At 54.6% G+C, this 25227-nt stretch overlaps 6 protein-coding genes across 6 annotated transcripts; 4 read left to right on the top strand and 2 right to left on the bottom strand.

Annotated features, from left to right (window-relative positions):
- Positions 1 to 270: 270 nt before the first annotated feature.
- On the bottom strand, positions 271 to 3820 carry CONPUDRAFT_167310 (TolB C-terminal domain-containing protein; the record flags this gene model as incomplete). Its single annotated transcript, XM_007773138.1, has 2 exons — positions 271 to 2670; positions 2720 to 3820. The coding sequence occupies 2 exons, from the start codon at positions 3818 to 3820 to the stop codon at positions 271 to 273; spliced, it is 3501 nt and encodes a 1166-aa protein (XP_007771328.1).
- Positions 3821 to 6361: 2541 nt separating this feature from the next.
- Positions 6362 to 10184, top strand: CONPUDRAFT_83744 (PLP-dependent transferase). Its single transcript, XM_007773139.1, has 4 exons — positions 6362 to 6630; positions 6730 to 9516; positions 9581 to 9783; positions 9882 to 10184. Exons 1-2 carry the CDS (start codon positions 6427 to 6429, stop codon positions 8692 to 8694), a joined length of 2169 nt encoding a protein of 722 aa, XP_007771329.1. The 5' UTR covers positions 6362 to 6426; the 3' UTR covers positions 8695 to 9516; positions 9581 to 9783; positions 9882 to 10184.
- Positions 10185 to 11758: 1574 nt separating this feature from the next.
- Positions 11759 to 15493, bottom strand: CONPUDRAFT_108076 (uncharacterized protein). The gene is made up of 11 exons (XM_007773140.1): positions 15231 to 15493; positions 14757 to 14982; positions 14204 to 14412; positions 13946 to 14142; positions 13743 to 13887; positions 13524 to 13661; positions 13360 to 13456; positions 13099 to 13304; positions 12633 to 12997; positions 12520 to 12580; positions 11759 to 12446 (listed from the first exon to the last, which is right to left on the bottom strand). The coding sequence occupies exons 1-11, from the start codon at positions 15420 to 15422 to the stop codon at positions 12102 to 12104; spliced, it is 2181 nt and encodes a 726-aa protein (XP_007771330.1). The 5' UTR covers positions 15423 to 15493; the 3' UTR covers positions 11759 to 12101.
- A 213-nt stretch (positions 15494 to 15706) lies between these two features.
- CONPUDRAFT_145569 (uncharacterized protein) lies at positions 15707 to 18482 on the top strand. Its single transcript, XM_007773141.1, has 7 exons — positions 15707 to 15842; positions 15939 to 16132; positions 16197 to 16291; positions 16353 to 16489; positions 16540 to 16596; positions 16660 to 16801; positions 16882 to 18482. The coding sequence occupies exons 1-7, from the start codon at positions 15712 to 15714 to the stop codon at positions 18148 to 18150; spliced, it is 2025 nt and encodes a 674-aa protein (XP_007771331.1). The 5' UTR covers positions 15707 to 15711; the 3' UTR covers positions 18151 to 18482.
- Positions 18483 to 20152: 1670 nt separating this feature from the next.
- CONPUDRAFT_145570 (uncharacterized protein) lies at positions 20153 to 20813 on the top strand (the record flags this gene model as incomplete). The annotated part of the gene is made up of 2 exons (XM_007773142.1): positions 20153 to 20348; positions 20410 to 20813. The coding sequence occupies 2 exons, from the start codon at positions 20153 to 20155 to the stop codon at positions 20613 to 20615; spliced, it is 402 nt and encodes a 133-aa protein (XP_007771332.1). The 3' UTR covers positions 20616 to 20813.
- Positions 20814 to 23997: 3184 nt separating this feature from the next.
- CONPUDRAFT_167316 (uncharacterized protein) lies at positions 23998 to 24523 on the top strand. The gene is made up of 2 exons (XM_007773143.1): positions 23998 to 24208; positions 24266 to 24523. The coding sequence occupies exons 1-2, from the start codon at positions 24031 to 24033 to the stop codon at positions 24424 to 24426; spliced, it is 339 nt and encodes a 112-aa protein (XP_007771333.1). The 5' UTR covers positions 23998 to 24030; the 3' UTR covers positions 24427 to 24523.
- The last annotated feature ends 704 nt before the right edge of the window (positions 24524 to 25227 follow it).

The raw sequence follows: 25227 nt of genomic DNA on the forward strand, positions 1-25227 counted from the left end.
CCTCCTTGTTCGGGTTGGACCTAGCGGCGATGTCACGGAAATCAGAGAGCCACTGTACATAAACGTAATGACTTATTGTTAGTTTCTTGATCCCTCGGTGCACCCGCGAAGCATTGCTACCACTGGTTTGAATTCGAAGGTGGAGCTCGCGCCGGATATATCGCCGACAAATAACAACGGGGATCACCTTGATAAAGCATAAGACGATCCAAAACACGCATCGTAGATTAGGACAGCACGTTCAGATGTACACATCTCATTGAAGAACTCTCAGTCAAAGTACCTCACCTCCAACCCGCGGAACCTCATCACAAGATGCCTGTTTCCTTCCATCAACACGATCCCATTACCAAACCCCCTAAAGCTCTGCGGGTTCTTCATCTGGCCGACCGTTGGTGCCTTCGGTCGGTCATTGGCCTGTGTGTATCCTTGCGACTGCTTCAGCCGGTACCTCACAGGTACCCAGCAGACGCGTTTCTCGCCGACGAAAATCCATCCGTCTCGCGTAAGACGCACATCGGACCATGTGAGGGTGTCGAATTCGGATTCACCAATAGTGATGCGATTGCTAATGCTATGGGTGCCTTCTTCGGTGGGTGAAGATCCTTCCACAAATTCGAGCGGGCGATCGAGCACCACGGAGAAAGCTGAGCCATGAACAAGAACTCGCGAGAGTTGAGTTGATGCAAGGACCTCGATTGCGTTGTTTCGTGTGTTAGGTTTGCGCTCGTCGAGAATGATAGTCTGTGGAAGGGTGTAAAGCCCGTTATTCGACGAAGCGTAAATGTTCTGATGCTGAATTGCAACCGAAACGGTACCAAAGTCTTGGTAGCACACGAGGACATGACGGATGGTGTTGTTTTCCGAGAAGTAGGGGGCGAAGAAAGATGACTGTGGAGGTGCATTAGAAGTGAAGATCCGGGCGAAGCCTTTTCCTTTCTTCCGGATGTAGAACACGGCTAGCTCCTTCTGTGACTTGCACACGACAGCAAGGTGTGCATCATTGGGAGAGAATGCGATGGAAGACCTATCGACGTCGACAAGAGTCATCTCGCCTACCAATGCACCTGTTGCAACCTCCCATACGCATAGATGAAACTGTCGCAGGCGCGGAAGATCGCTGTACTTCAGCCAAAAGACGGCAGCCAAAAACGTGGCTCTGTTGGAAAATTTCCATGCAAAGATTGCATCCCCAATCCTCCAGACGTCATGCTGAACGAGCTTTTCTCGCCCCAGACACAACAGCTTTATGGGACCGGCAGCACTACAGCGATATGCAATAGCTTGCATCCTGGGAGCGAACACAATAATCTCGCGGTGATCTGGATCTACCTGATGAGTGTGGACGATGCGGTGGCCGCTGTCCGCATCTGCACTGATGAAGCGGATCCTGGGGAGTGTCATTGTCCGCTTTTCGACCGTCGTAGTTATATGCTCTCCTAAAACGAATGAATTCGACGCGGTCCAAGTTGGGAGCACAATCGTAGCAATCTCTGGCGGAGTTGCGACAGGTCGCTTCCGCTTTACCACCCCGAAGCAAGCTTGAGACAGGTCTAAGAACGAGACTCCTGAAGCCAAATCGTGACCTTCAAAGTTTTTACCGGAGTTTTTGGTGGCATACATGATCGGGCTTCGGTCCTTCACTAGAGAAAGGTCGACATCATGGCGAGAGGCTGTGAACAGTTTGTCCTCGATGCGTGCAGCGATGCAGATCCCGCTTCGCATGGCAACACGAACTGAGATATTGACTTGTGCAGGTACTAGCGAGGTGGCTCTTATGCTAGGAGAGACGAGCACACCAAGCGTAGGCAATGCGTGCGGATAACTCGAAGTCCGGCTGTGTCCAGTGATTATATGTACGATGTGATGGTCATCTGGGGTGAAGAAGTGCCAGCTATCCCGCGGGAAACTACCTTGATTACGATCGATCCGCTGTAGTTGGGCTCCTGTTGTGTTTTGCCATACGTAGACAGTATCGTCCGTAGCCGATAAAAGCTTCTCATCTGAACGAGAGAAGCGCATGTGTCGGATAGCATCCAAGTGCACTATGAAAAGAGAGGTTCGTGTGGTCATATCCCAAATATAAACCTTTGACAAAGCTTCAGAAGGCTGCTCGAAGGCGCACGCAACGCGGTCACCACGATGATAGAATGCGCAGCAACATGGTACGGCATCCGATGGGTTGTCTAGAGGGATCGATGTGGTGTCTTTGAACATGTTCCATAATTGCCATCGTCTCGGGGAGAAAGTGCCAAAAGCGAGGAAGCGGCCATCGGGCGAGAACGCCAATGTCTTACACACCGGCGTTTGACTGACGGTCGTAATCAGTAGACCAGTGGTCATGTCCCATATCAGAACTCCCTGTTCCGACGCAACCGCAGCCCATTCACCGTCAGGAGACACCGAGACTGCCTTTGCTCGCAAACACTCGATGGTGCGGTGGCAAAAGTCCCATTCAGTGTCAAGGCCCTCTTCCACTTCTACGTTGGCCGCTTGCAGAGCCAAGCCATACACAGCGCGAAGGCGAGTTGTCGTTGGTACGAAAGGAAGAGCGGAGTGGTAGACGTGAAGCGCGGACACGCTGATGCAATCGAAAAATTCGAGGATAAGCTTTTGGAGTTCGTAGAGAAGAGTCATGGCTTCGCTCTTGTGATCAAAACTTTCCCATGACTAAGGAACGACTTGAGCCGAGGGTTCACGCGTTCAGGAGACTACTTACCGAGATTACCGTCCTCGCCTTGATAGCGTAGAGCACGACGTCATTGAGCTGCCCGACGAGACTGAGGACCTCAACCCAGTGGAGCAAGCGATTATGGAGGAACTCGTGGACTAAGAAGGTCACCTCAGCGTCTGGTTGGACGTACTGCAGGTGGAAGATCCAGTGACGGCATGCATATCTGAGGGCCCAAGAGAGACGAGTTTCGACCTTGCGCGCAAAGTCTATTACTTCTGCATGGAGCTTGAATGCGTCGCCCAGGCCGCATATGTCCGTTGTGAGCTCTCTAGCCATCAAGTGCATACAGCCACAAAAAAGACGGCGATGCGAGTTATCAAGGTTGGCGCTTGGATGCGGGCTGCCTGCGAGGAAGTCTCGAAGTGAGGGGTGGAAGACGATAACCGGTTCCGTCGGCTTGCTGGGGACTGAAACTATGGCTGATACTGAATCAAGTATAGCTTGAACTCCGTGTCGACCAATACCGAGCAGAGCACTGAGGTCGCGTACTGGAAGCGGTTGGGCCAACGTGACGAGGTCGGATAGGAACTGAAAGCATTTCGCAACGTCCTCGGCTGAGTAGTCGACAACCGCTTGGTAGAGATCAAAGACGTCTTGGACCGGGTTGACGGTGTTTGTTTGAAGGATGTTCGATGAAGAAGAAAGTCTGACTTCTGCAGCCTCGTGGTCAGTGTAGCGTACTAACGTAGCTGCGACAATGAAGCGATGAGAGCGCTCTAGGAGGGTTTTCATTGTCGCATCAGGGGGCCATGGAAGCGTACGGATAGCGGAGAGATTGTGGCGATAATAGATGGAGTTGAACGAGTCCTGCAGATACCTAGCAATATCTTCCTGTGTATCAAAGTCTTCCATGCATATGGTCTGGACGTGGTCGGCGATTTCCTGCCATTCCATGACTAGTCTGATTTCGGGACGAGGGCGGCTGGTGATGACGATGTGTATGGGCGGGACGTTGGGGTCCTGCAAAGCTTCCGAGAAGAGCATGAACAGTTGAAGCAGTTGGCTATCCCGGGGTGTCGCCGATGCAATCTCATCGAGAGCCTCGAAAATAAAAACCCTCTTTTCTTGCCATGAGTGCTTGAGCATCTTGATGGGGGATAGAAACAAGGCAGTGAAATGATCTCTTCGAGACTTGCCAAGCTGCAAAAGAGCAGGGTCATCGTTGATAGCTTTGACAATAACTTCGTTCGCGCGCGGATGGCGAACACCGAGAGACACCGAGCTGGTACCCGATCGTCACGAAGAAACGGCCGAGGTTCCTGCGTTCAATGTCTTTTCGGGAGAAGAAGAAGGTGCCTGCCAGTCTGTCTCATCACTAAATGGGTGGGAAAAGTTTGACCGTTATACCGAGTGATCACTGTTATAATATCGTCGTCGAGATAGTTTTGTATGATCACGAATGGTGACGCATTCCCATTGAGTGAACATATCCTTATGGTGTGGTAGTGAATTTCGGCCGAACACCATGTCGCGGACACTTTACCATTGATCAAAATTGATGATCTTGCTCGTACATTTGTTAGTCGAATATAAAATACGGAGACCATTTCAGAAACATAATTATCATTGAGCGATAACTTCAACTGCATATGGCAGCCACCGCTTTAGGTAGACACGAACACTAACGAACAATAAAAACGGTAGAGATTCGAATACCTGCTGACCTTTACAATGATGCGAACCCAGTTGCGTTGGTGAGAGCCTCGTCTTCACCCAAAAAAAGCTCTTGATCTGTACGTGCTGCAGTCTCTGCTTCAGCAAGCTATGCTGGGTCTCCTTCTTCATCGCTGGTATCACCGCTCTCTGTCGGAGTGAGGTTGTACACCGCTCCGGCGTTGGTCTGGTGGATGGCTCGGGATGCTCGGGAGAAGCGGAGAAGCGGACAGAGGACGGTTCGGGATGCTCGGGAGAAGCAGAGAAGCGGATAGAGGACAGCTCGGGATGCTCAGGAGAGGTAGAGAAGCAGAGAAGCGGGACAACGTGAAGGGATAAAGGTTGGAATGCATGGGGTCGCCGACATGTATATATGGGCGACCTCTCGCCTCGCTTTCCCCCATCTGCATGTACTACTGCGTATGGGGTCTAATATACCATAACTTCTAACACCCACGTCCTCCGGTAGCAAGGCACCAGCGAGCGCTATCGAGTCCGACCTCTCCTCAATTGAAGAAGATCCAGCGCCGGTGGCAAAGCCTGCCATTCGAACCAGGGCAAAGAGTGCCAGGATTAGTACAGGGGGAAAACAACCGGCGAAGAAGACTGGCAACTAGGTATGTTATATCAGTGTATCACTGCTTCATTTCGCTCACGTCCCCTCCCTTCCCAGAGATTGTTTGTCCCGGGCCTGTGTTCGCCCTAACGTATGTTTTTATTTTCTTGCTCCCTTCCAACTGTCGCTTCACGGTCTATACGCTTTATTCTTTCTTTGTACTTCCTGCGCCTGCGCTCGTCTACTGCTGCTGCTCTCGTGTATTATCCTCGTTCATCGGTTTAACCTCGCATAATGCTACATCATGTACTATATAATATTCACAATGAATGTCTTGTCATTGGAATCATGGGCGAGATTGCGAGTCCTCATCATATGGTGTGAGCTTTTATCATACGGCATAAAACACCAGCCGATCTTATCATGTAATTATCATGCAGGCACCGTCAACGGTAAGATAGCCATCAATATTATAATATCATCCCTGATCTGACCATTTCACCGTCTGATTTTGGTCTGATTTCCTGTATGTTAAAAACGGACTTTACGCTCCACTCGTGCTGGAGATTCAAAATATCACTAAGGTACGGTGTCAGTTATAACGGATTCTACTACTGCTCATGTACTTATATTTGGACCGCCCATTTAGTGATGCTCGCCTACGCAAGCTCTCTGCGAATGTATGCGCGACTGCTGACTTGCCAGAACCGGACTCCCCCGACAGCCAGAGGATACCTGAGCGCGGCTGGTCGACCGCCACTCGGAGAGCATGGAGGAGGTCGACCCGGGTGTTTTCAAGGCAGGTGGCGGAGGGCTCGCGGTCGGGAGAATCGTAGGCAGCGGCGTGAACACATTCCTGTGAGAGCTTGTACCAAATGCTTTCCCGGTAGTCTAGGGGTGTCAGCTAAGCGGTGAGTTTACACTGCAGAGTGTACACCCACTGTTTGAACGTGGCGCACCCAAGGGCCGCTGTCGACTACCGGCGCTAGACATTAAATTCGGTGTCGTGAAAACAAGGGCGCTACGGGAATAAACATGGTCCGCGTAAGCTGTAGCCGTTCAAGCTGCCTCTTCGGTGACAATATTTCAAGCAGGGAGCATGCAGCTGCCTCCTTGGCTGCCTCGCCACCGTCTCTGAAGACAGAATGTGTCCGAGGGAGAGAGAGAGTCAAAACTGAATGACAGAAGAGATATGCATGTCATGGTTTTAGCACAAACGAGCGAGCAAGAGAAACGAGAGAAGACTTGGAGAAGACAAGTGTGATCATGTCAACATTTCGGCCGAGCGCGAGACCAGGCTTCGGGCTATATGCGCGATTAGATTCATTTCCACCATGGCACCACCCCACCTTGACTCATGTTTTCCCTGCACCCACCTTTCCATCTCTCCCCCACATTCTCTTCCTCCCATACCTCCGTCATCTACACAACATCTCCCTCGTAGACACCCCAGGCCAAGACTGAAACACTCTTCAAAGCCATCATGAGCGCAGCCGTCGCCCCGCCCAATTTCGCCAGCACGAGCGAGCCGCTCGGTGCAGCTGTCCCACCATTCACATCGCATGCGATCTCAGTCTCTCTTCCCACATGGCGCGACAATATCGGATACGAGGAAGGCGAGAAACGCGTCGCCGACGCCATGGTCACCGGATACCCGCGTTTCTTCATCCATCGGTCTGTACAGAAGGTGTGCCCAGTTCGCCCATCCCCATTCCAACCCGTCTTCTGACTTTCGTCCTTTGTGGCTCTGCGACCCGTCCATGTGCCACTCTCTTTGGCTTGACAGTTAGCGGCTATATGCGAGCAGAAATTCGGACAGGGCGGCGAAAAATGTCTGCTCTGCCCGTCGCGTAGGGTCGCGGAGCACTGCCGCGCATTCATCCTCGATCGGCTCGCCAAGGAGGGGAAGAAAGGCCACGTTCGGCTCGTGCAGTACTTCATTGCGTCCTCCCCGCCTCCCTCACCCACCATACTCAAGCATCAACGGGCGGGGAGCAGCTCTGCTGGCACAAGCACCAGCAATGGCGACGCTGACACCGCCCACCGATCTGCTGAGATCCACATTGCACTCTTTCAGCCCGACGTGTTCCCGTACGCAAAGCAGTTTTGGCAGCACTGCGGCATGATCGTGTCGTCCCGCCTCGCGGAACACTGTCTCACACTCCTTGATGCGTCTTCTGAGCCGGCTTCCCAGGCGGCCCCCGCCTCGCCCACCACGCCAGCATTCTCAAACTCCCGCGTGGCCTTCAAAGCACCTAACAGGCACTATTCCGTCAAGAGCACGCCCAAGCTCTCTGCGTCGTCCTCGTCCTCGCCCGTGTTTCCCACCACAGCAGCCCAACCCGCTCCCTCACCCTCCGTCCCACAAACCACGCCACCAGATGCAGAATCCCTATCTCGCGACCAAACCATGTACCTCGAAGAGCGCTACGGCCGCAATCTCCCCCTATCCTCTGCCCCACACGCCAAACGCGCCCTGCGCAGACGCATCGCCGGCGTCCTCCTGCACGACGACTCGCCCTCCCCCGCCCCCTCCGACGCGGATGACGCGATCGGCCAAGCCGGCGCAGAAGAGCCCCTCGCGCCGCTCGGCCCGTCCTCGCGCGGCGTGCCCGGCGTGACGGAGCACGACGTGTTCCTCTTCCCCACCGGCATGTCCGCGATCTGGAGCGCGCACCAGCTCGCGCTCGGCGCTGCCCCCGCGGGCGTGCGCGAGAGCGCGAAGAGCGTGTGTTTCGGGTTCCCGTACACGGACACGCTTAAGATCCTCGAGAAGTGGGGGCCGGGGTGCTATTTCCTGGGCCACGGGCTGGACGAAGATGTGGATGAGCTCGAGCGCATTCTCGCCTCTCCTTCTTCTTCCCCTAACGAGAGCGAGAACGACGGCGAGCGCCCGATCCTCGCCCTCTTCACCGAATTCCCGTCCAACCCGCTCCTGCGCTCCGCCCCGCTCCCGCGCCTGCGTGCGCTCGCCGACAAGCACAACTTCATTCTAGTTGTGGACGACACGATCGGCAACTTCCTCAACGTCGCCGTGCTCCCGCACGCGGACATCGTCGTCTCCTCGCTCAGCAAGATCTTCAGCGGCGACGCGAACGCCATGGGCGGCGCGCTCGTGCTCAACCCCGCAGGCGCGCACTATCCCGCGCTGAAGCGCACGATGGGCGCGCAGTACGAGGACGTGTATTGGGCGGAGGACGCGCTGTTTATGGAGCGCAACTCGCGCGACTTTGCGAGGCGCGTGAGGAGGGTAGACGAGAACACGCTCGCGGTGTGCGAGTTTCTCCATGCGCGCTCTGCTGCGCTTGCCTCTTCCTCTTCCCCCACATCTTCACTCCCGAATGAGAACACCAAACCACCCATCATCAACCAGGTCTTCTACCCAAAATACATCACACCACACAACTACGCCACCTGCCGCGTCCTCTCCCCAACGACCGGCGTCCCCGAGGGCGGATACGGCGGTCTGTTCAGCCTCACGTTCACCTCCCTGCTCGCCTCACGCGCCTTCTTTGACGCGCTACCGTGTATGAAAGGCCCCTCGCTCGGCACCAACTTCACGCTCGCGTGCCCGTACACCATCCTCGCGCACTATGCCGAGCTGCCCTGGGCCGCGGGCTGGGGCGTCGAGGAGGGCCTCGTACGCGTCAGCATCGGGCTCGAGGAGAGAGACGTGCTGTTGAGCTGGTTCGCGGGGGCGTTGGAGGCGGCAGAGCGGGCCACGCAGGGCGAGGGCGAGGCTGGAATCTAGAGCGCGTTTCAGTAGCTGGGCTATTTACTGTGCGCTGCGCTGAAGTTGAGATCACTTTATATATTGCTTATCAATTAGGGATAGAGTGGAGTAGCTCATTTTGAATGTATCCGTACCACTTCGTATTCAACATACAGAAGCTATACACATACAGACGGGACGGCTCCTTTGTAAGGAGGACGAGACATAGAGAGGTGCTGAGCCCGGAGCGCGAGAGATGTGAGATGGGGACAGGATTACATGCCATGCATATCGATCGATGATAAGAGGAGGATGCAGAGAAGAATCTAGAGTCTATGGCATAACTTATATGTAGACGGACGAGGCGTGATAGGGCCCAGCCCAACTATGATAGGCGTACAAGAATCGAAAAAGAGAAGAAGGGGAAGACCAAACCATATAGAAAAGGAAAAAGGACCAGCCGCTCACTGCACAACCTGTGCAGTCCCGTTGGCACGCTGCTGCACCTCCTCCTTGGCCTCCTCCTTCTTGGCACCGAGAACATGGACGAGATCGCCAATCCGCTGCGAAAGTCGCTCGAGCATCGGGTTCACGCGCTCGCGGACCTCGGCTCCGATCTTGCCCGCCTTCTCGTTGAGCGGCACGTCCTTTGCAGTGATGATCTCCTTCAACTGCGCGACCGTGTTAGAGACGTCCGGGTACGAGGACTGGAGCGTCTGCGGGAGCTGCGCGGACGACTGTTGCAGCTTCTGCAACTCGGTGAGGATGTTGTCCGAGAGGGCGTGGATGCGCGTCTGAGCGTTGGTGTACCCCGCCGAGGCGAGGGTCTGGATCGACTGCGCGGACTCCATCGCGCGTTGACTGTTATGATCGTGATTAGAACGGGCGCTTATATTGAGACGCGGAAAATCATATGGGTACGCACACAAACACATTTTGCTCCTGGAGTTGCTTGAGGTGCTCGTGCGAGTAGACGTAGACGTTGTCGCGGAGGTGCTTCGAGAGTTCATAGGCGCGCTGGTACTGGAACTGGCTCGCATCCGAGGCGGGCGAGGACGCGGGCGAGTCGCCGCCGTTGGTCTTGTTCACGATGACCTCGAAGTAGTTGACAACGGGTGCGAATCTCTGTGATGGAGCGTAAGAAATCGACGTCACGAAGAAAGGAAGCGTTAAGCGAGATTGGAATCCTCCCTCGGAGAATCACATGCCAAACTAAGACTGACCTGGTCGATCCCCTGAGCAACCTCGAAAGCGGGTGTGCGAACACGCTCGTCGAAGCTCTTGTACGAACTCTCGCGGCCTTCCTTGACGAGCTTGACGACATCCTCAGGAGTGGCCTTGAAGGGGTAGGGGTAGCGGGACTCGACAACATCGAGACCCTTGTTGGCGAAGCCGTCTGCGCGGACAAGCAGGGGAGCGAGGCTGCGCTGAAGGGGCTGGGAGTAGGAATAAGCAGACTTGGAAACAGACTCTGCGAGGGAGTAGGGAGTGCGTGTGAGGGTGTTGGAGGAGAGGACAGTATGGAGCTGCCCGAGTGAGGACGCGACGAGGGGAATGGACGCGACACGGGTGATGACAGTCAGCTCTGAGGGCTGCTGAGCCTGGCCGTTCTGAGGGCTGGTTTGGGTCTGAGTTGCCATTGCAGAATTATTAGGCGAGTGTTCAAGTGGGCGAGGAAGAGGGAGGAAGAGAAAAGAGATAAGTGGATGAGTTGCGACAAAGCGCGACAGTTAGGGTTCATATACCACCACCGCCCACCCAGGGCAAAAGGCATGTGATAACCTTATGCAGCCAGATTCAGATAAGATTTCTCGGGCCCTCCTTTCCATTTTCGGTCATCCGCCCTCGTCCCGGCATCCAGAATCGCAAACTGCCCCCGCTACTCGACTGGCCGACGCGGCTCGCATCTACCTTGGGCCGACTGCGCACATTCGAAACACCCAAACAATCACGATCCTGATCCATGCGAGACAGGTGAGCACAACAGGTAAGCGCAGTAATAATCTCGTGCACGGGCGCGCACGTCGTATACGTCAAAGTTGCATCGCCGTCTGGAATGCAAGAAGCTTCCTTTGTGAATCGTTCCTTATCGCAAGAAACGGCGGATTCCTTCGATATTGTCTCCGGTATAAAACGCGCTGTCGCTTTGCTATATTTCGCAGCTTCGTCATCGATGTAGACCCATAAGCAACGTCCTTGTCAATCTCTCGCGGCGTTATCTCGCGATGAGCTCCGCCTTTACATTGTCCACCAGAAAGAAGAAGAAAACACATCAATGCACCCATATGTCCCCACTCAAAGAAGGAGATCGGCCCTCGCAACGTGTTATTGCTCTCTGCCTGTCACGTCCATCGTCTCACAGCGCTCTATCCTCGAGAATGCAAGAATAGTCAACAGCGTCAATACCTCTGCTGTGTCCCCACGATTCACGACGAACGCCCTCTTGTTCTGGTTTTACGTCTAACATCAGGTACCCCAAACCAAAACATTCAGTCGTTATCAGCATTCACTCGTCAATACAATACGTCCTCGCGCGCCACCACTTCTTACTCCCAGGCACTGATCATAACAGTAAACAACCTACCGACTAAGCCTTGTCATCAGACACCAGACGAACATTCTCCAGCGTCCTCTCATACCTGCCCATTCGGCCTTCAAACGTTTCTCAGGGATGCATTGAATCACTGATACGTACAGCCACACGCGTCACAATATCCGTCCATGTTACTCCCTAATCCTCGATCGGCGCGGCGCATGTCGGCCCCTGAGATCCTGTCTCGAGGGATGATACGCACTCATAATCACAAGCCACCGACAACCCCTCAGAGAGACAAGATCAAGACGAGGCTGAGCAACGCATGCACTCTCGCTCTGCCCTGTCTGAGCGTCTGATAATCACAGTTGACACCGCTATCTCAACCCGCGTATATAGCCAATTGCACCCCCGGGCTTCCGATGGAGACCTCCGCCATCGCGTCGTAAATCAAAATCAGCAAGAGAAAATCCTCAGGAGGTAGTCAACAATCAAGAGGAAATAGAAGGACAGGAGCAAAGCGCTATCACCAGCGCCTACACACGTCCGATAAGAAAGAGTCTGATAAAACCGAAGGCGAGACTAGATTATAATTAGAGGAGCAAGATATATCCGGTGACCCGCAGAGCTATAACATATCCAAACGCGGAGAGCACACCATCCCGGCCCCAATGGCGGCGACGGCGAACAGGAGTCCTCCTGAGCAAATCTCGGTGCCGCGTCCGCTTGGTCCAAAGTGTTATCACGATACGATAACACTTTGAAATCGTCTCCCGGAGCGGCGATGCAAAAAAGGCCGGCAGCTTTGCCTCGCCTGGCCCTTCGTACACACGCAGACCCATGTTGGTAAACCAAAGCAGAAGGAACACTTCACGATGTCCACAGCACGCACGGAGAGGCCCGCAGCTGCAGCCTATCTCTCATGCGCATTAATATCCACCGCTTCTGCTTGCGCCTGGGCCTGGGCCTGGGCTTGAAGATGCACCGCGACCTTCTCGGCCATCCCCGCTTTCTCGTCGAAACTCTGCCCCGCGCTCGCTCCACCTCCCTCGCCGTCGTCCTCGGTGGCCTCCTCGACGAGCGCGCCCGCCTCGCGGAGCACGAACCATGCGTCGTCTGCGACGCGCAGGTTCTGCCCGCTCGAGACCGCTTTCACGATCTGCGCCTCGTGCCGTGCGTGTAGTGTGCGCCGGAACGAGCGTGCGAGGAACGAGGAGAGGACGTCGAGCGGCCAGTCGGGCGGTACGAGTGGAACAATCTGTGTGTGCGCATGGGGCGAGCAGCCGTTAGGTGATAGGTAGGCAGGTAGGAAAGGCGAGAACAGCACTTACGTCGACGACATCGAGATTCGCCGCTTGCGAGTTGAGCAGCTTCGCCGTGCGCGCCGACTCCCTGTGCAGCCGATCAGTCACCGTACACTCTCCAAGTGTGACCCAAAACTCACCCGTCCTCCATATACACCTCCAACAGCAACCTCAACAACCGCTGCTTCAACCCCTTATCCACGCTCTTCTCCCTCTCCAGCGGAACCACCCCTCCAACGACCCCCGCCCCTCGCCCCCCTCCTCCTCCTGCATTGCCCGAGCCCCCACCGGACCTGGACCTCGTCATGGCAACAGCAGACGCAGCAACAGCCGGCGCCTCGCCGAAAAACGCGCCCGCCCACGCGAGCAGATCGACCTTCTCGCCGAGCACGAGCGCCGCGCGCGGCGACACGATGTGCCCGCCGAGCGTGCAGTACGCCTCGGCCGACACGCCGTCCTTGAGCGCGCGCACGAGCGTCGCGAGCGCGTCGCGGTGGTTCCCGAGCTGTTATCGTGCCAAAGATTGCAGTGGTCAGCTGCGGTGCTGGTGTTTCCCTGTCATGACATGGCATGGCATGGCACGGCAAGGCGCGAATGATGACGCACTTTTCCATCCAGAATCGCCATCTCGAGCGGCAACACCTTCGCGTGCTCCGCGAGCCGCTGTCTGGCGGCCGCGACGTCGTAGTGCGCCGAGCCCTGCAGAAACAGGATCGCCTTGAGCCGCGCGCGCTTCGAGGGCGAGTCGGGCGTCGTGAATGCGAAGTAGGACAGGAAGGAGGATATGCTTGTTGATGAGGCGTACGAGGATGCTGCACACTTGTATATTAGCACTGTGGTAACAGTATCAATGAGAGGAAGGCATACCCTTCGCGCGCCAGAGCTTCAGCACGGACTCGTCCGCGAGGTGCTGGAGAACGTCGTCGATGCACGTCGTCGCAAGTTGATTATGCAGTGTCTTGTCCTATACACACCCCATCAACCGTCAGCGTCCGTGCTTACGTAGAGCCAGCACCAAAAAATTCACGCACCGTACTCCGCTTCTGCATAATAAGGTGCTCCAAGAACTGCGCCGCCGCCACCGGATTCGCCTCTCGCAGCTGCTCGAGCATCGCGAGATCGTCCTCCACCTTGCTTCCCTTCTTGCTCGAATCCCTGGAGGTCAGGATCTGCCAACGGAAAAAAACGAGGATCAGAGGTGATCACCCACAGCGTTATCACAGTGCGCAGTGCTGGGAGGAGAAACGCACCTTCATCGCGCGCTTCGGGTCTCGCTTCGAGAGCCATATCGCCCACCGCTGGTTCAGCGCGCGGTCGCGTTTGGACGTCAGCACCTCGACCATGCGGCCGAGCGGATCCCGTACGGACGGATCGGTCCACGTTCCTTCCACGATCCTGCGCAAAGTCGTTAGTCATCCGTCCCAAGCGAGGGAAGATAACGGACACCGCTCACTTCGAGTACGCCTCGAGCAGCTTCGCATCCTCTCCGCGCTGCTTGTACAGCGCGCACAGCGCCGCGAGCTGCCCCGTCCGCTCGAGAATGGGCTCCAGCTCGGGGAGCACGACGTCGTTCTGGCTCTGCAGCAGCTGCGCGAGGTCCCCTGGCTTCCCGTTGAGCGCGTACAGCTTCGCGAGCACCGTGTCCACGACCTGCTCCGTCCGTCCGCTTATCAATCCACATATACCCATAGTACACCGCGAAGACACACACCCTATGCACGTCGATCGCCTTCGCCTTGCCCTTTCCTCCCGCGTCCTGGGGCGGGGACGGGGGCCGCCCCGCGCGGAGACGGCGGAGAAACGTCTCGAGCATCGCGTGTGCGTCGCCGAGGAGGATCTTGCGCAGCTCGACGGTCGGCTTCGCCTCGCGGGTGTTTGGCGGCAGGTGGGGCGAGTAGTTCCTGACTAGGTTCGCGGCGACTGTCAGTTCCGCACCGCGCAGCGCAGACCGGGGAACGTGGGGTGGGCACGATAACACGGGGAACACCAATACGAACACGGTAGCACGATACATGATAATGCATGGAACGTGGGACGTGAATGTGGGGTACGAAAAGGCCAAAGCAAACGTGATGTGCGCGGAAGTGGGGAAAGGGGCGGGTGAGCGGGTGCCGGCAGAGGGGCGAGAAAGAGAAAGAAGAGAATCGTAGCACGGAGAAAAACGCAAAACACAAAAAAGCAACACAGAACACCGATAGACGTCCAACCAACGCCAAACGAGCACGAACATAGGGGACGGGAGCGGCGGGAGGAAGAGAACTCACTGATGTCGTCCACGGACGCCTCAGGGGGCATGTGCTCCGCGACGCCCGCATACACGTCCGCCGCATCGTCCTCGCCAAAGAGGGCGCCGCGGAGATCTGGGAAGTAGCTGATGAGCACGCGCGGGTCGAGCTTTCCGGTGTAGAGCGCCTGGCCGGCGTCTGCGAAGAGGGTCTCGGAGAGACACTTGAAGCCGATGCACTGGTACACGTATGCGAGCTCTTCCGTCTATCAAGCGCCGGATGCGGGATGCATGAAAACGAGTTGTGGATATGTAGATGTGCGGAGATGGACGAGGGCGAAGGTGGAAGTGGAAGTGTGGCGTTTTGCAGCAAGTTGCAGTATACAATGTGTCGTTTCGTCGAAAAGTAGGAGAGAAAATGAAACAAGAGGCGGTTAGACGCGCATGTGCAGCAAAATGCAAAGTGAAAGACATGAGGCATATGGCTGAGCTGAAACGAAGTGGGGAAACGGACCTCGTCGGCGTCTGCGTGCAGCTGGCCTTCTAGTTTCCTTCTCTGTTGATCCGCGAGACCAAGGGCATCCTGTATGCGGTGCACGTCGAGGAGAGATTCGATTTGAGTTATGAGCGTGGACGGAAGCAGGCTCTGGACGGAACTCTGTCCGAGGATAAGGACACTGGAGCGGGGAAATGCGGTTCGCCTCATTTTCTGTGGCAGAGGGATATGAAGACGTGGAGGACACGAGCGCGACAAGGAGCAGAGGGTATACGGTCGACGGCGTCTTCAGCACAGACTGGACCTGCACCGGTGGGCGTGTCAAGCACGGCTGGCCTCGGCAAAATGAAATCATGACGAAATCACGAGTAAATTCCCTTTCCGTTTCCTCTGTACCTTCCATATATATCCTACTTCTCTACGAAAAACATGTCAATTAGCCCAGCTCGTTCCAAGCGCTCGGGCTTCACTTACCTCCACCACTCCTCACTACAACGGAATGTCTCCAGAGGACATTCCAGAGACACAGGATGCAAAGAACAATACCCTAGACACCACCATCAACTGGAAAGCACTCCGAGAACGTAGCCTTCGCCCCGGTGGATTCGGAGAAGAAAGAGCACAACTCTGGTTAGTGCTCGTTGAGACGCCCATTTACTCCCCACTCACGCTTGCTGTGCAAACTTACTCACCCCCCACCTCTTTCCCGTCCTTGTTCTCTTCCAGGGCGAAGCTCTTGCACGCCAACGCCATCTCCGCTCCCTCACAGCACAGCTCCAGCGAACCACGGGCCTCCGAACATGATCGGGACGCAAGCACGGATGAAACATCCGCTGTCGCCACGCCTGACCCGCAACCCCACCCGGATGAGCACCAGATTGGGCTTGACACCAACCGCAGCTTCGTACTTTACCCAGTAGGTGAACTCGCTGTGTTATAGTCCGTTCCCGGGTATCGTGATACTCAAACGTGAATTCATTATAGTTCAGGTCGGTGCTGATCGGGAGAAGCTTCAGTCACAATTACACGATCTGCTCGTAACCTTCTTTCGTAAACGGAGAAAGCTACATTACTTTCAAGTGCGTTTTTGCCTGGCTGTGTTATGTTATGACAGATGGGGTAACGAGTTTTGTACGGCAGGGATACCACGACATAGTTACTGTTTTGTTTCTGACACTACCCGAAGAGCTGCAGCTCCCATGCGTAGAACAGCTCAGCTTGCATAGAGTTCGCGATTCCATGGGTCTTACACTAGAGCCCGTACTCGGCCTCCTGAGGTACACAGAACCGCTTCAATATTATCACCCACAACTAAAGCTCTTCTTAGGATATTATTGAACCTTCTCCGCCTCGTCGATGGACCTTACGCTTCCGTCCTCGAAAGGTACGTGTTCTCACACCCGTCTCAACTTCCAGCTGTTCATCTCAGAACGTGTCGTACCCACAGCACATCCCCCCTCCCGTTCTTCGCCCTCTCCAACCTCCTCACCCTCTTCTCCCACGACATGCCAACTCTGCCTCTGATCCAGCACGTCTTCGACTACCTCCTGTGTCGCCCCCCGATCACGGTCGTCTATCTCGCCGCAGCAGTAAGCTCTCAAGAACCACCCTATTTTCTTTCATACCAGCGGTTGACACTTCATCAATCTATGCTTGCCTTGCATCACAGATTATTCTAGCGCGCAAAGAAGAAGTGGAGCGGCTCGTGGAAGAAGACGAGGAAGGCCTCATCCATTCCCTGCTGAGCGGCTTGCCTCCGCTCAGCGACGACGACGGCAGGGCTTCCGAGAAGCCCGGTGCTGCAACCGGACCAGCAGCTGATGTTGCGACCTCTGAACAGATAGGAGGCGGGGCAGTGGACAAGCACAACGTGGCCGTCTCCATCGACGGAACGACGCCGTCCGATCTGAATGTACTGCCCGGCGACACAATTAGCGAACCAGATGGGGAGACGCTCGTTGCCCACTCTGGGGAAACCGACAGCTCCGCCAGCACCGACGATCCAGACGCTGATCACGATGGCGCCATGGATGATGAGACGCCGACAGACGTTGCCCCATCTGGATCCGAATCAGACGCAAACGAAGCTCAGGGTTCTCCCTCAAAGAAGAAAGACGCGTATCCCGTCACCTCGCCGTCGATCGCGACCGAACAGATTGCGATGGAGAATGAGAACGGGGACGGGGAGCAACCTCCGGTGCCCAACGGTGCACCCAATTCTGTACCATCAGCCACTTCTGCTTCTGATTCTGAAGAACCCACCCCAAGCACCGGCGATTGTCCAAGTCCACGTCTTGACACGGACAACGTCGACCTCCCCAACGGCGCTTCCACTGCCCCAGCCTCAGACGCCGACTCAGCCTCCTCGTGCTCCTCCGACTCCCCACTTCCCCGTTCCCACTCCTCCCCCACGCCAACCCCTCTCCCCTCCCTCCTCGCCCGCGCCTCCGAGCTCTACGCGCTCTACCCACCCTCGCACCCCGCACTCAGCGTCCCCTCCATCCTCGGACCCAAAAGCGCAATGCACACATGGCACGAAGACCCCTCGCTCCTCCCCTCCTCCGCCGCCGCCGAAGATATGGTCAGCCACCCGGAGGAGATCGTGTACCCGTTCCCGGAGCCGTCCAAGGGCGGCGAGGACGACAGCGACCTCGACAGCTCGTTCGAGGACGCACGCCGGGCGCCACGGCGGCCCGCGAGGCCCGCCCGGCAGACGCGCAGGGGCGCCGGGGGGAGGAAGGGAGTGACGCGGACGCTCGCGGGCCGCATCGTTGCGCGGCGCACGGTGCTCGCGGGCGCAGTCCTCGTCCTGGGCATTGCGATGGCGTACTACGGCGCGCGCACCCAAAGCGGCACCGGCTCTGCATTCGGGGGATCCCGTGCGCTAGGCGCGTTGGCGTGGTGGGGCGGGCTGATGGAGTATATCAGCCAGCGGTAGACTGGTTGTAGACGCCCCATAGGACGAGTTGTAGGCTGCCCCCGTGCGGTCGTGATTCTCTATCTATTGCGATGTTGATGGAGCGTTCGCGGATCTTGCCTGCTGCTGCTGCTGCTGCCGCGAAGTTTAAATTTGCTTGATTTTGGCTGGGGTCTTGGATGTCGACCGTCGACCGTTTGTAAGGCTGCCGTATGGCGCTGCCGTTCTCTGCGCAAGCCCATTGGCACAGTTGGTTTTGTCGGTTTACGTGGAATGATTGCGGGGCGCTGCTGATCTTCATGGAATTGCTGTCGGCGCAGCCCGGGTGCAGCGGATCACGAACTCAGTTCACCTCGTCTTGCTTTGAGAACTTTGTGTCGATTTTTTGTGTAGTTGCCGTTGATGCAGTTGGCCTTCACGGAACTGATATTAATGCTGCTGTTCTCACTGGATGTTTTTGAAGTGATGGGACGCCTGTGTTGCCGTTGGTTTTTCAGTCAAGTCAGGATGGATCCCACTTTTGATCTTAATCTTCGCAACGACGATCACCTCGTTTTGTCTAATGAAGCTGGCTTTTGGTGTCGTTGGTTTTCGTGGAAGTGCTGTTGTTATAGCTGATCTCCGTGAAAAGTTGGTGTCGCTGATTTCCGTGATTTGTGAAGTTGCCGAAGATATTTTTTTCACAGCTGATATCCGTGAGTAATTGTTGGTATCACTGTTTTTTGGAGTTACTACTGGCAAAGTGGGTTATCTTCAAAGCTGTTGGCGCAGCCCTTGGAAGGGATAACGGATAAAGCGCCGAAAATCTCATCTGTGCGTTGATCAATGCGCGCTTGATTTACTTATGACCGTGGGTACAACGCTTGCTACCGTCGCGCCTATCCACGCGTTGACCGCTTATCAGCGATACTATCAAAATGCTGAACGTTCCGGTGGACGGAGATTTCTTGTTGTAGTTACTCGACTTGGTCAAAGAGAGTCATTGTTCAGCGGCATCTTTTATATTATAATGCGCAACGTTCTGAATGACGGAGTTTTCTTGACATCGACGCTTGACTCGCCTGACAATGTGCGCGCCATCGTCCGGAGAGATTCGGCGTTGTGACTGGTACGCTCGCGATCGCGAGACCGCGGACGCGTCGACGTCCCACACGCGAGCTAAAAACAAGCACCAACACGTGCCCTTCAATTAAGAAGCAGGTACGCACCGACGCACAGCCCCCACAGCCCCCTGACGTCGTTCAGCGGTACCATTCCTCCCCCGAGCTCAGGTATCCAGGAGAACAAGACCTCTACGGCTCCGTGTTGCCAACGGACAGCCAGCGTATACTCTCCGCACAAACTGCAAGATAGAAGTCCGAATGCTAAAGCTAATCGTCTTCGGTTGTCGATTGGCTCACCTGCTAGCTGAAACGGCAATATCCGATACAGGGGCTCTTTACTCGCTTCCTTGCCCATCGCATCGTACTCAGCGAAATAGCGACGCTAACCTACTATACAGCCTATGTTTTGCACGGAAAGCACATTCTCCGGTGATTGACTTGAAAAACACAAAACCATCCGATCCTAACTCGATTGCGGGCGGCGCGCAAGACTAATAAAAAACGTGGTTTATTGATTAACTGATTATAATCGCGGGAGAAGGACCCAGGGCTTAGATCGGGCGCTTACCGCGTGCCTCTTGCACTGCTGTCCCTTTTACAAGGAACGTTCCCTGCGGTGCATCCCTGAAGTCACAACGATCCTCTCTAGGCGGAAAACAACAGCGTCAAGGGAATGTTTTCGAGACATGATGCAGCGCGTCGAGCGTAATCCCGAGAGCTCGTAAAGAGCTATGTGCTGAGCTGTGTCTAGCACTTGGGAGATGTATAAGATGCAGATAGGAACGAGAGGAGGAAATCGTCCAGCAGCTGTTGCACCAGCAAACGAGCAGCTTAATCGTCCAGGTTCTCGACCAGAGCCATCTTCAAGGACAGGTCGTCTTCGCAAGCACTAACACCCAAAGCTACACGCATCGCACGTCATGGACCCTTATAACTACGGCAACCAGTGGGCGCAGTCCGACTACGGCTCCGGTAGCCAGGAGGGCATGACCCCTGAAGATCGTCAGCGGAAGAAGCAGAGCCAGGCCCAGTACCGCGATGAGGAACGCAAGCTCATCGATCGGCTCCAGTCTCTGACAGGCGGGCCAGACAAACGCGCGACCATCCTGCAGCGCTGTAAGTGCCTTTCTCGATCACCTTAACCATATTTCAACAGTTCTCTAACATTGGCCAACAGCTGCCGACGCGCTCTCCGGGCTGCAGTACAAGGTTGACCTCCTGGTGCAGGAAAACCAGAAGCTGCAGGCGAGGCTCAACGAGCTGGCCGTTCAGAACCAGCAGCTTCAAGCGTATATTATGCAGCAGCAGCAGCAGCAGCAGCAGCAGCAGCAGCAGGGAGGAAGCGGCTGGAACCAGGGATACCCTGGCTATCCTTACCAGTGACACCCCCAGCATCTTCGAATCTATCAAGACGTCGGCCCGATACCCCAGACCTTTAAGCTCCGACAAAGCGACTTATCACGACCACGACATTGAGGTCTCGCGTCTCTCGAGTACCATTCGGCTTCTGTATGCTATCTACCTTGTTCACGACGCATTGCACATATTTAACTGTACATACCGTCTTCTGGCCTATTTTCGATCTCCCGCGATTCGTTCCACCTATGTAATATTTTCTTACATCTACACTTCCTGTGCATAACCACTACAGCTCATCATCGAGCCCAGCTCCAGCATTTGTACATACACGGACCACTCGATACACGCTTGTATATAATATACCTGATCCTGCTGCCTCCCAAACCAGCCGCTCTAGGCTGATGCCCCTTCTGCTCGCTGCTATTCCCATACACGAGGAGGGCACGCGTTTCAAATATGAAGCTGCGGGAGACAAAAGATTTATTTGTAAGAGACGGATGTCTTTCCACAGGACGTAAGGTCCTCAGGGGCCTCTGTTATTAACTGGTCTATGCACCGGCATATCCACTGTGTCGCCGCCGCAGTTATAGCGCCGTATGCACGAAACATTTCTTTGCCAACCCAAACCCACGATGTCTGGCGTCCTCTAGCTTAGATTGCTGCGTCCTGAAATTGGAGAACCATATTGCGGAGAGAGGTTTTGCTGCTCGGACCGTCGTTCAAGAATCAAAGGTCCGTTCAATCACCCTGTAGTAATATCTCCAGACTTAGGAGCGACTCCGACTCATAAGGACCCAATGAGAATGTCATATTTCAAAAGCACGGTGCTATCTTGGCCTCTCCTCCAGCCAAAGGTCGCGAAGCTGACCTCATATCCAGATTAGACGGCTTCTCGGCAGCGGGTTATTGCTCCCACAACGAATGTTTCATCATCGCAGCTATCCATGGACTCAACCCCCAAACCATTATTGGCCTCGACCTATCATTGATCGTGAGGAGCGTCTGGCCAAAAACTTTGGCCGTCATTACTACTACTTTCGCACTTCTTTTCTTGATCTCGTGATTGAAATGCAGTCCAAAGATACATAGGTGAGGAGCAGGTGTACGCGTTCCTCCTTCGATATCCCAGACGGAGCTTCTGGCCCATAGCCTGTCAACAACCCGTCGCCCTTCTCAAACGTGCCATGCAATGTTGATGTGGTGAGCCCTTGTATTCATTCGGGAATTGTTAGACGGCTGTTCGATGGTTCCTACTATTATTTTTAAAACCAACTGATCTGCTCAACTCCGTAGCATCATTCCAACAAAGAAGATCACCTATATCCTCGACAATCTCAAGTGGGGAGCGCCTAAAACGTGCTCTCAATTACAACTGAATTGGCTGTAAAAATAGCGTACGCCAAGGATTCTTTCTATCAACAAACAAGGTAGCCAGAGCCACTCAGCTGATACTGCGAGAAGGGCGCAAGTAAATCCACGTTTTTATCCACATGACGGCCAAAGGCGCTGAGCATAGTAGGGTTGTTACAGGATATGGCGTCCGTTTCACTGAGTTTGCATTCAAGTCCTTAATTGACATCCCTGAAGTTGACACATAGACCCCGAACGCAAACTTTCTTTCGAGAATGTTCTTTCTCGGGCACTCTCGGCTCGGACAGTTTATTAGTCTGGGAAGTTGTCAGAGATTGCCTTGGCTGAGGAGGTGAATAAAATGACATCCCGCGACGCAATCTATCCAAGGAAGCGCAGATGAAATTCATGATTACGGCAATTGCTGATCTGCAGGCCGCACCACCGACCTCACCAAGACAGTCACTCCCGACCTCTCGGCTTTCTCATGGCTACCCGAAGCGGGAGAAGTGCGACGACCACCAGCGCGGGATGGCGACAAGACGGTTTCCATGCCTTCGGGCCAGTCTGCTCAAATGAAGCAAGTCCGCTCTCCGTCTGCAAGACTCAACTCGCCGTCCTGCGATTGGCGCGGGGCGCTAAATTTACGTCTGTATCAATTTCTACTTCACCTTACATGGTTCTTCTGGAGAATGTAGTCGCACGATTCTCGTTGCTTGAATGGTTATTTCGAACTCGTTTATTCGTCCTAGAGTCATGGTCACCATCTTATTGTCGATGACCTGGCTGATTTGATGCACATTTCTCTCGCGATCATCCGATGAAGTGAAGATGGGCCGACCTGACTTTAGCAAGCCTCACGATTATTTGGGCCGTTGGCTATGCCGGAACGTGACGCCACATGGGCGTTTAATCGGGTTTTGCCGCATTTCCCGCTCGGCCCGAGTTGATCTCTCTCGATATCGCTGACAGCGGAGACGCGCCACCGTCCAAGTTATCGATTGCGACGTCGATGACGCTGTGCGTCTATTGTTCAGAATGATGCGGGGCGTACGAAGTTCTTGATCACTGTTCGGCAGCGAGATTTGTAGTTTCTCCCCAGGCAAAGCCTTCGGGGCAACTATGCGGGGTTATGGACGCTATTACGTTAGATGTACGACTAACTTCTGGCTATCTCGGTTTGCTCAGAACCAAAGAAAGTCAGATTGCTTCGAATACTCCCGTATGTCGGCATCATTGCATCAGGGCCAATCGAAGCTACAGGTGCCCGCTATCAGCGAGATCTGTTCATAAGATCGTTCGACTCTCGATAGTTGACTGTGTGCCATGTGGGATTGAGTACCTGGGCATCCCTTGCGATCCGGATCGACAAAGAGAACAAGGGGCCTCGTGGAGAAGACACTGCCAATCGGTGAGAGTGATGAGCGGTAGGTATCCGTTCCTCCTCACCTTTCGAAGAACAAAGGCAGGCGCTAAAGGCTCGACACAGCATAGCAAGAATTGATGGCGTGGAAGAATCCTGAAAGATGAACCGAAGTAGTGTCGAGAAATTCGAGATACTCATTTGGTGGCGGACAGGGTCATACAGCTCTGGTGAGATTGCGTTACATACATGTGCGAGGAGCCGAGAAAGATTTGCTGTTTTGCTGTATGCTTCTTCGCGGGAAGTAAAGCGCCGACGGAGGTGACGTGAACGAATGAATTCAATGTTAGGCAAGCGCCCCGAGGAAGCACCACGTGGGAGTTTTCACGGATGTAAATAGGGAGGCAGTGGGCTCATGTCGGAACGTGCTCCGGCTATGCGGGATCAAGTTAAGGTCGTCGACTTCAAGGCATTCCATGTATGTGCAATACCGAGAGCACCTCTCCGGTTCTCCTGGAGGTCATGACCTGTGCGTCAGGGTGCTCTCGGTGCTATAAAAACCCCAGCTCGAGTCAGTCCCGTTCAGCATCAACCCCTCTTCGCCATCTGGCGTTCACTACACGGTTCGGACTCTCAAGCACATATCTCGAACGCGCTCTTCGTTCTTCGCTCTCCTCCACGCACAAACCTTAACTTTCTACCGCCTTTCTTCCGAACGTATTCAACATGAACATGAACATGGAAGGTTACTACACGTTGAACAACCCCGGCTACTCTTATGCCGATGAACGCGAGAAGAAGAAACAGATCCAGGCGCAATACAGGGATGAGGAGCGGCGATTGATTGAGAGGCTGCAGGCTCTGACGGGTTCACCCGATAAGCGCGCAACGGTCCTCTCGCGCGGTACGTTATTTCTTCCCATTATGATAGTAGAGTCATGTTCCTGACATAGATCAATAGCCGCAGATACGATGGAGAACCTATCTCACAAGGTTGATCTCCTAGTGCAGGAGAACCAGGTGCTTACATCCAGGATGAACGAGCTGCGCGAGCAAAACAGGCAGCTTCAGGCTTGGCTGCAGACGCAGAACGGTTTCAACAAGGGATACTGGCCACAGTGACCGACAGTCAGAACTTGTAAGATTGGTGGAAGAATATCTCTCGTCGACACATGTAGAGTTTCAGTTTCTTGCGCACATCGTACAACTTACAGTATATAACAGCTAATACCTAGTGTACATACCTTCATATAACTTCTCTAGCATCAGGGATGTATTTATTCGCTTCGTACTTCGACATGTAGCCTGTGTTTGCATTTCCACTGACACGACTTATGATTTAAAATAACGTGGATGTCAAAAAGTGGTAAACTGTTAGCCCCGTGTAAAGTATTGCGTGCAGAACTCGTCGCAGTTCACAAGGCTGCACCGTGCAGTCAGCGAGGAGCTGTGCTCCGTTCTCCATGCAGAGTGTCTCGCAGTATGCGACGTCCAGCAATGCACCTGAGCGCTGATTTATCCAGCCTCTGAAAGCTACATCTCGTGGAGACAGCACCAGTCGAACGTTCCGTCCATTTTAAAAGCGTGCTGCACGGTAGGCACGTATGCATCACCGTCCCGACTTAGAGATGAATTGGTGCTCAACGTCAGTCCTCTCTCTAGATCATCCTCACAACGTAGCGTGAAGTTCTCCGCTGTGCTTGAGATATGGATAGCAGGCTAGCCGCTGATCAACGAAAGCGGCTGAAGGTTACACAAGTCGATGAAGAATAGCGCTACCATGCTCCAACCATGCTCAGCCCATGAGGGAGCCGAAGAGCAACTCTCACGCCCGGCCTCTGTAGCGCGGGACGCGAAAATTCGAATACCGACAAGCTCCTTCAAGTTTAGTCCTGATGCTCCGAATCCACATCTTGTTTGTCT

Source organism: Coniophora puteana (genome assembly GCF_000271625.1).
Source record: "Coniophora puteana RWD-64-598 SS2 unplaced genomic scaffold CONPUscaffold_10, whole genome shotgun sequence".
Classification (NCBI taxonomy): domain Eukaryota; kingdom Fungi; phylum Basidiomycota; class Agaricomycetes; order Boletales; family Coniophoraceae; genus Coniophora; species Coniophora puteana.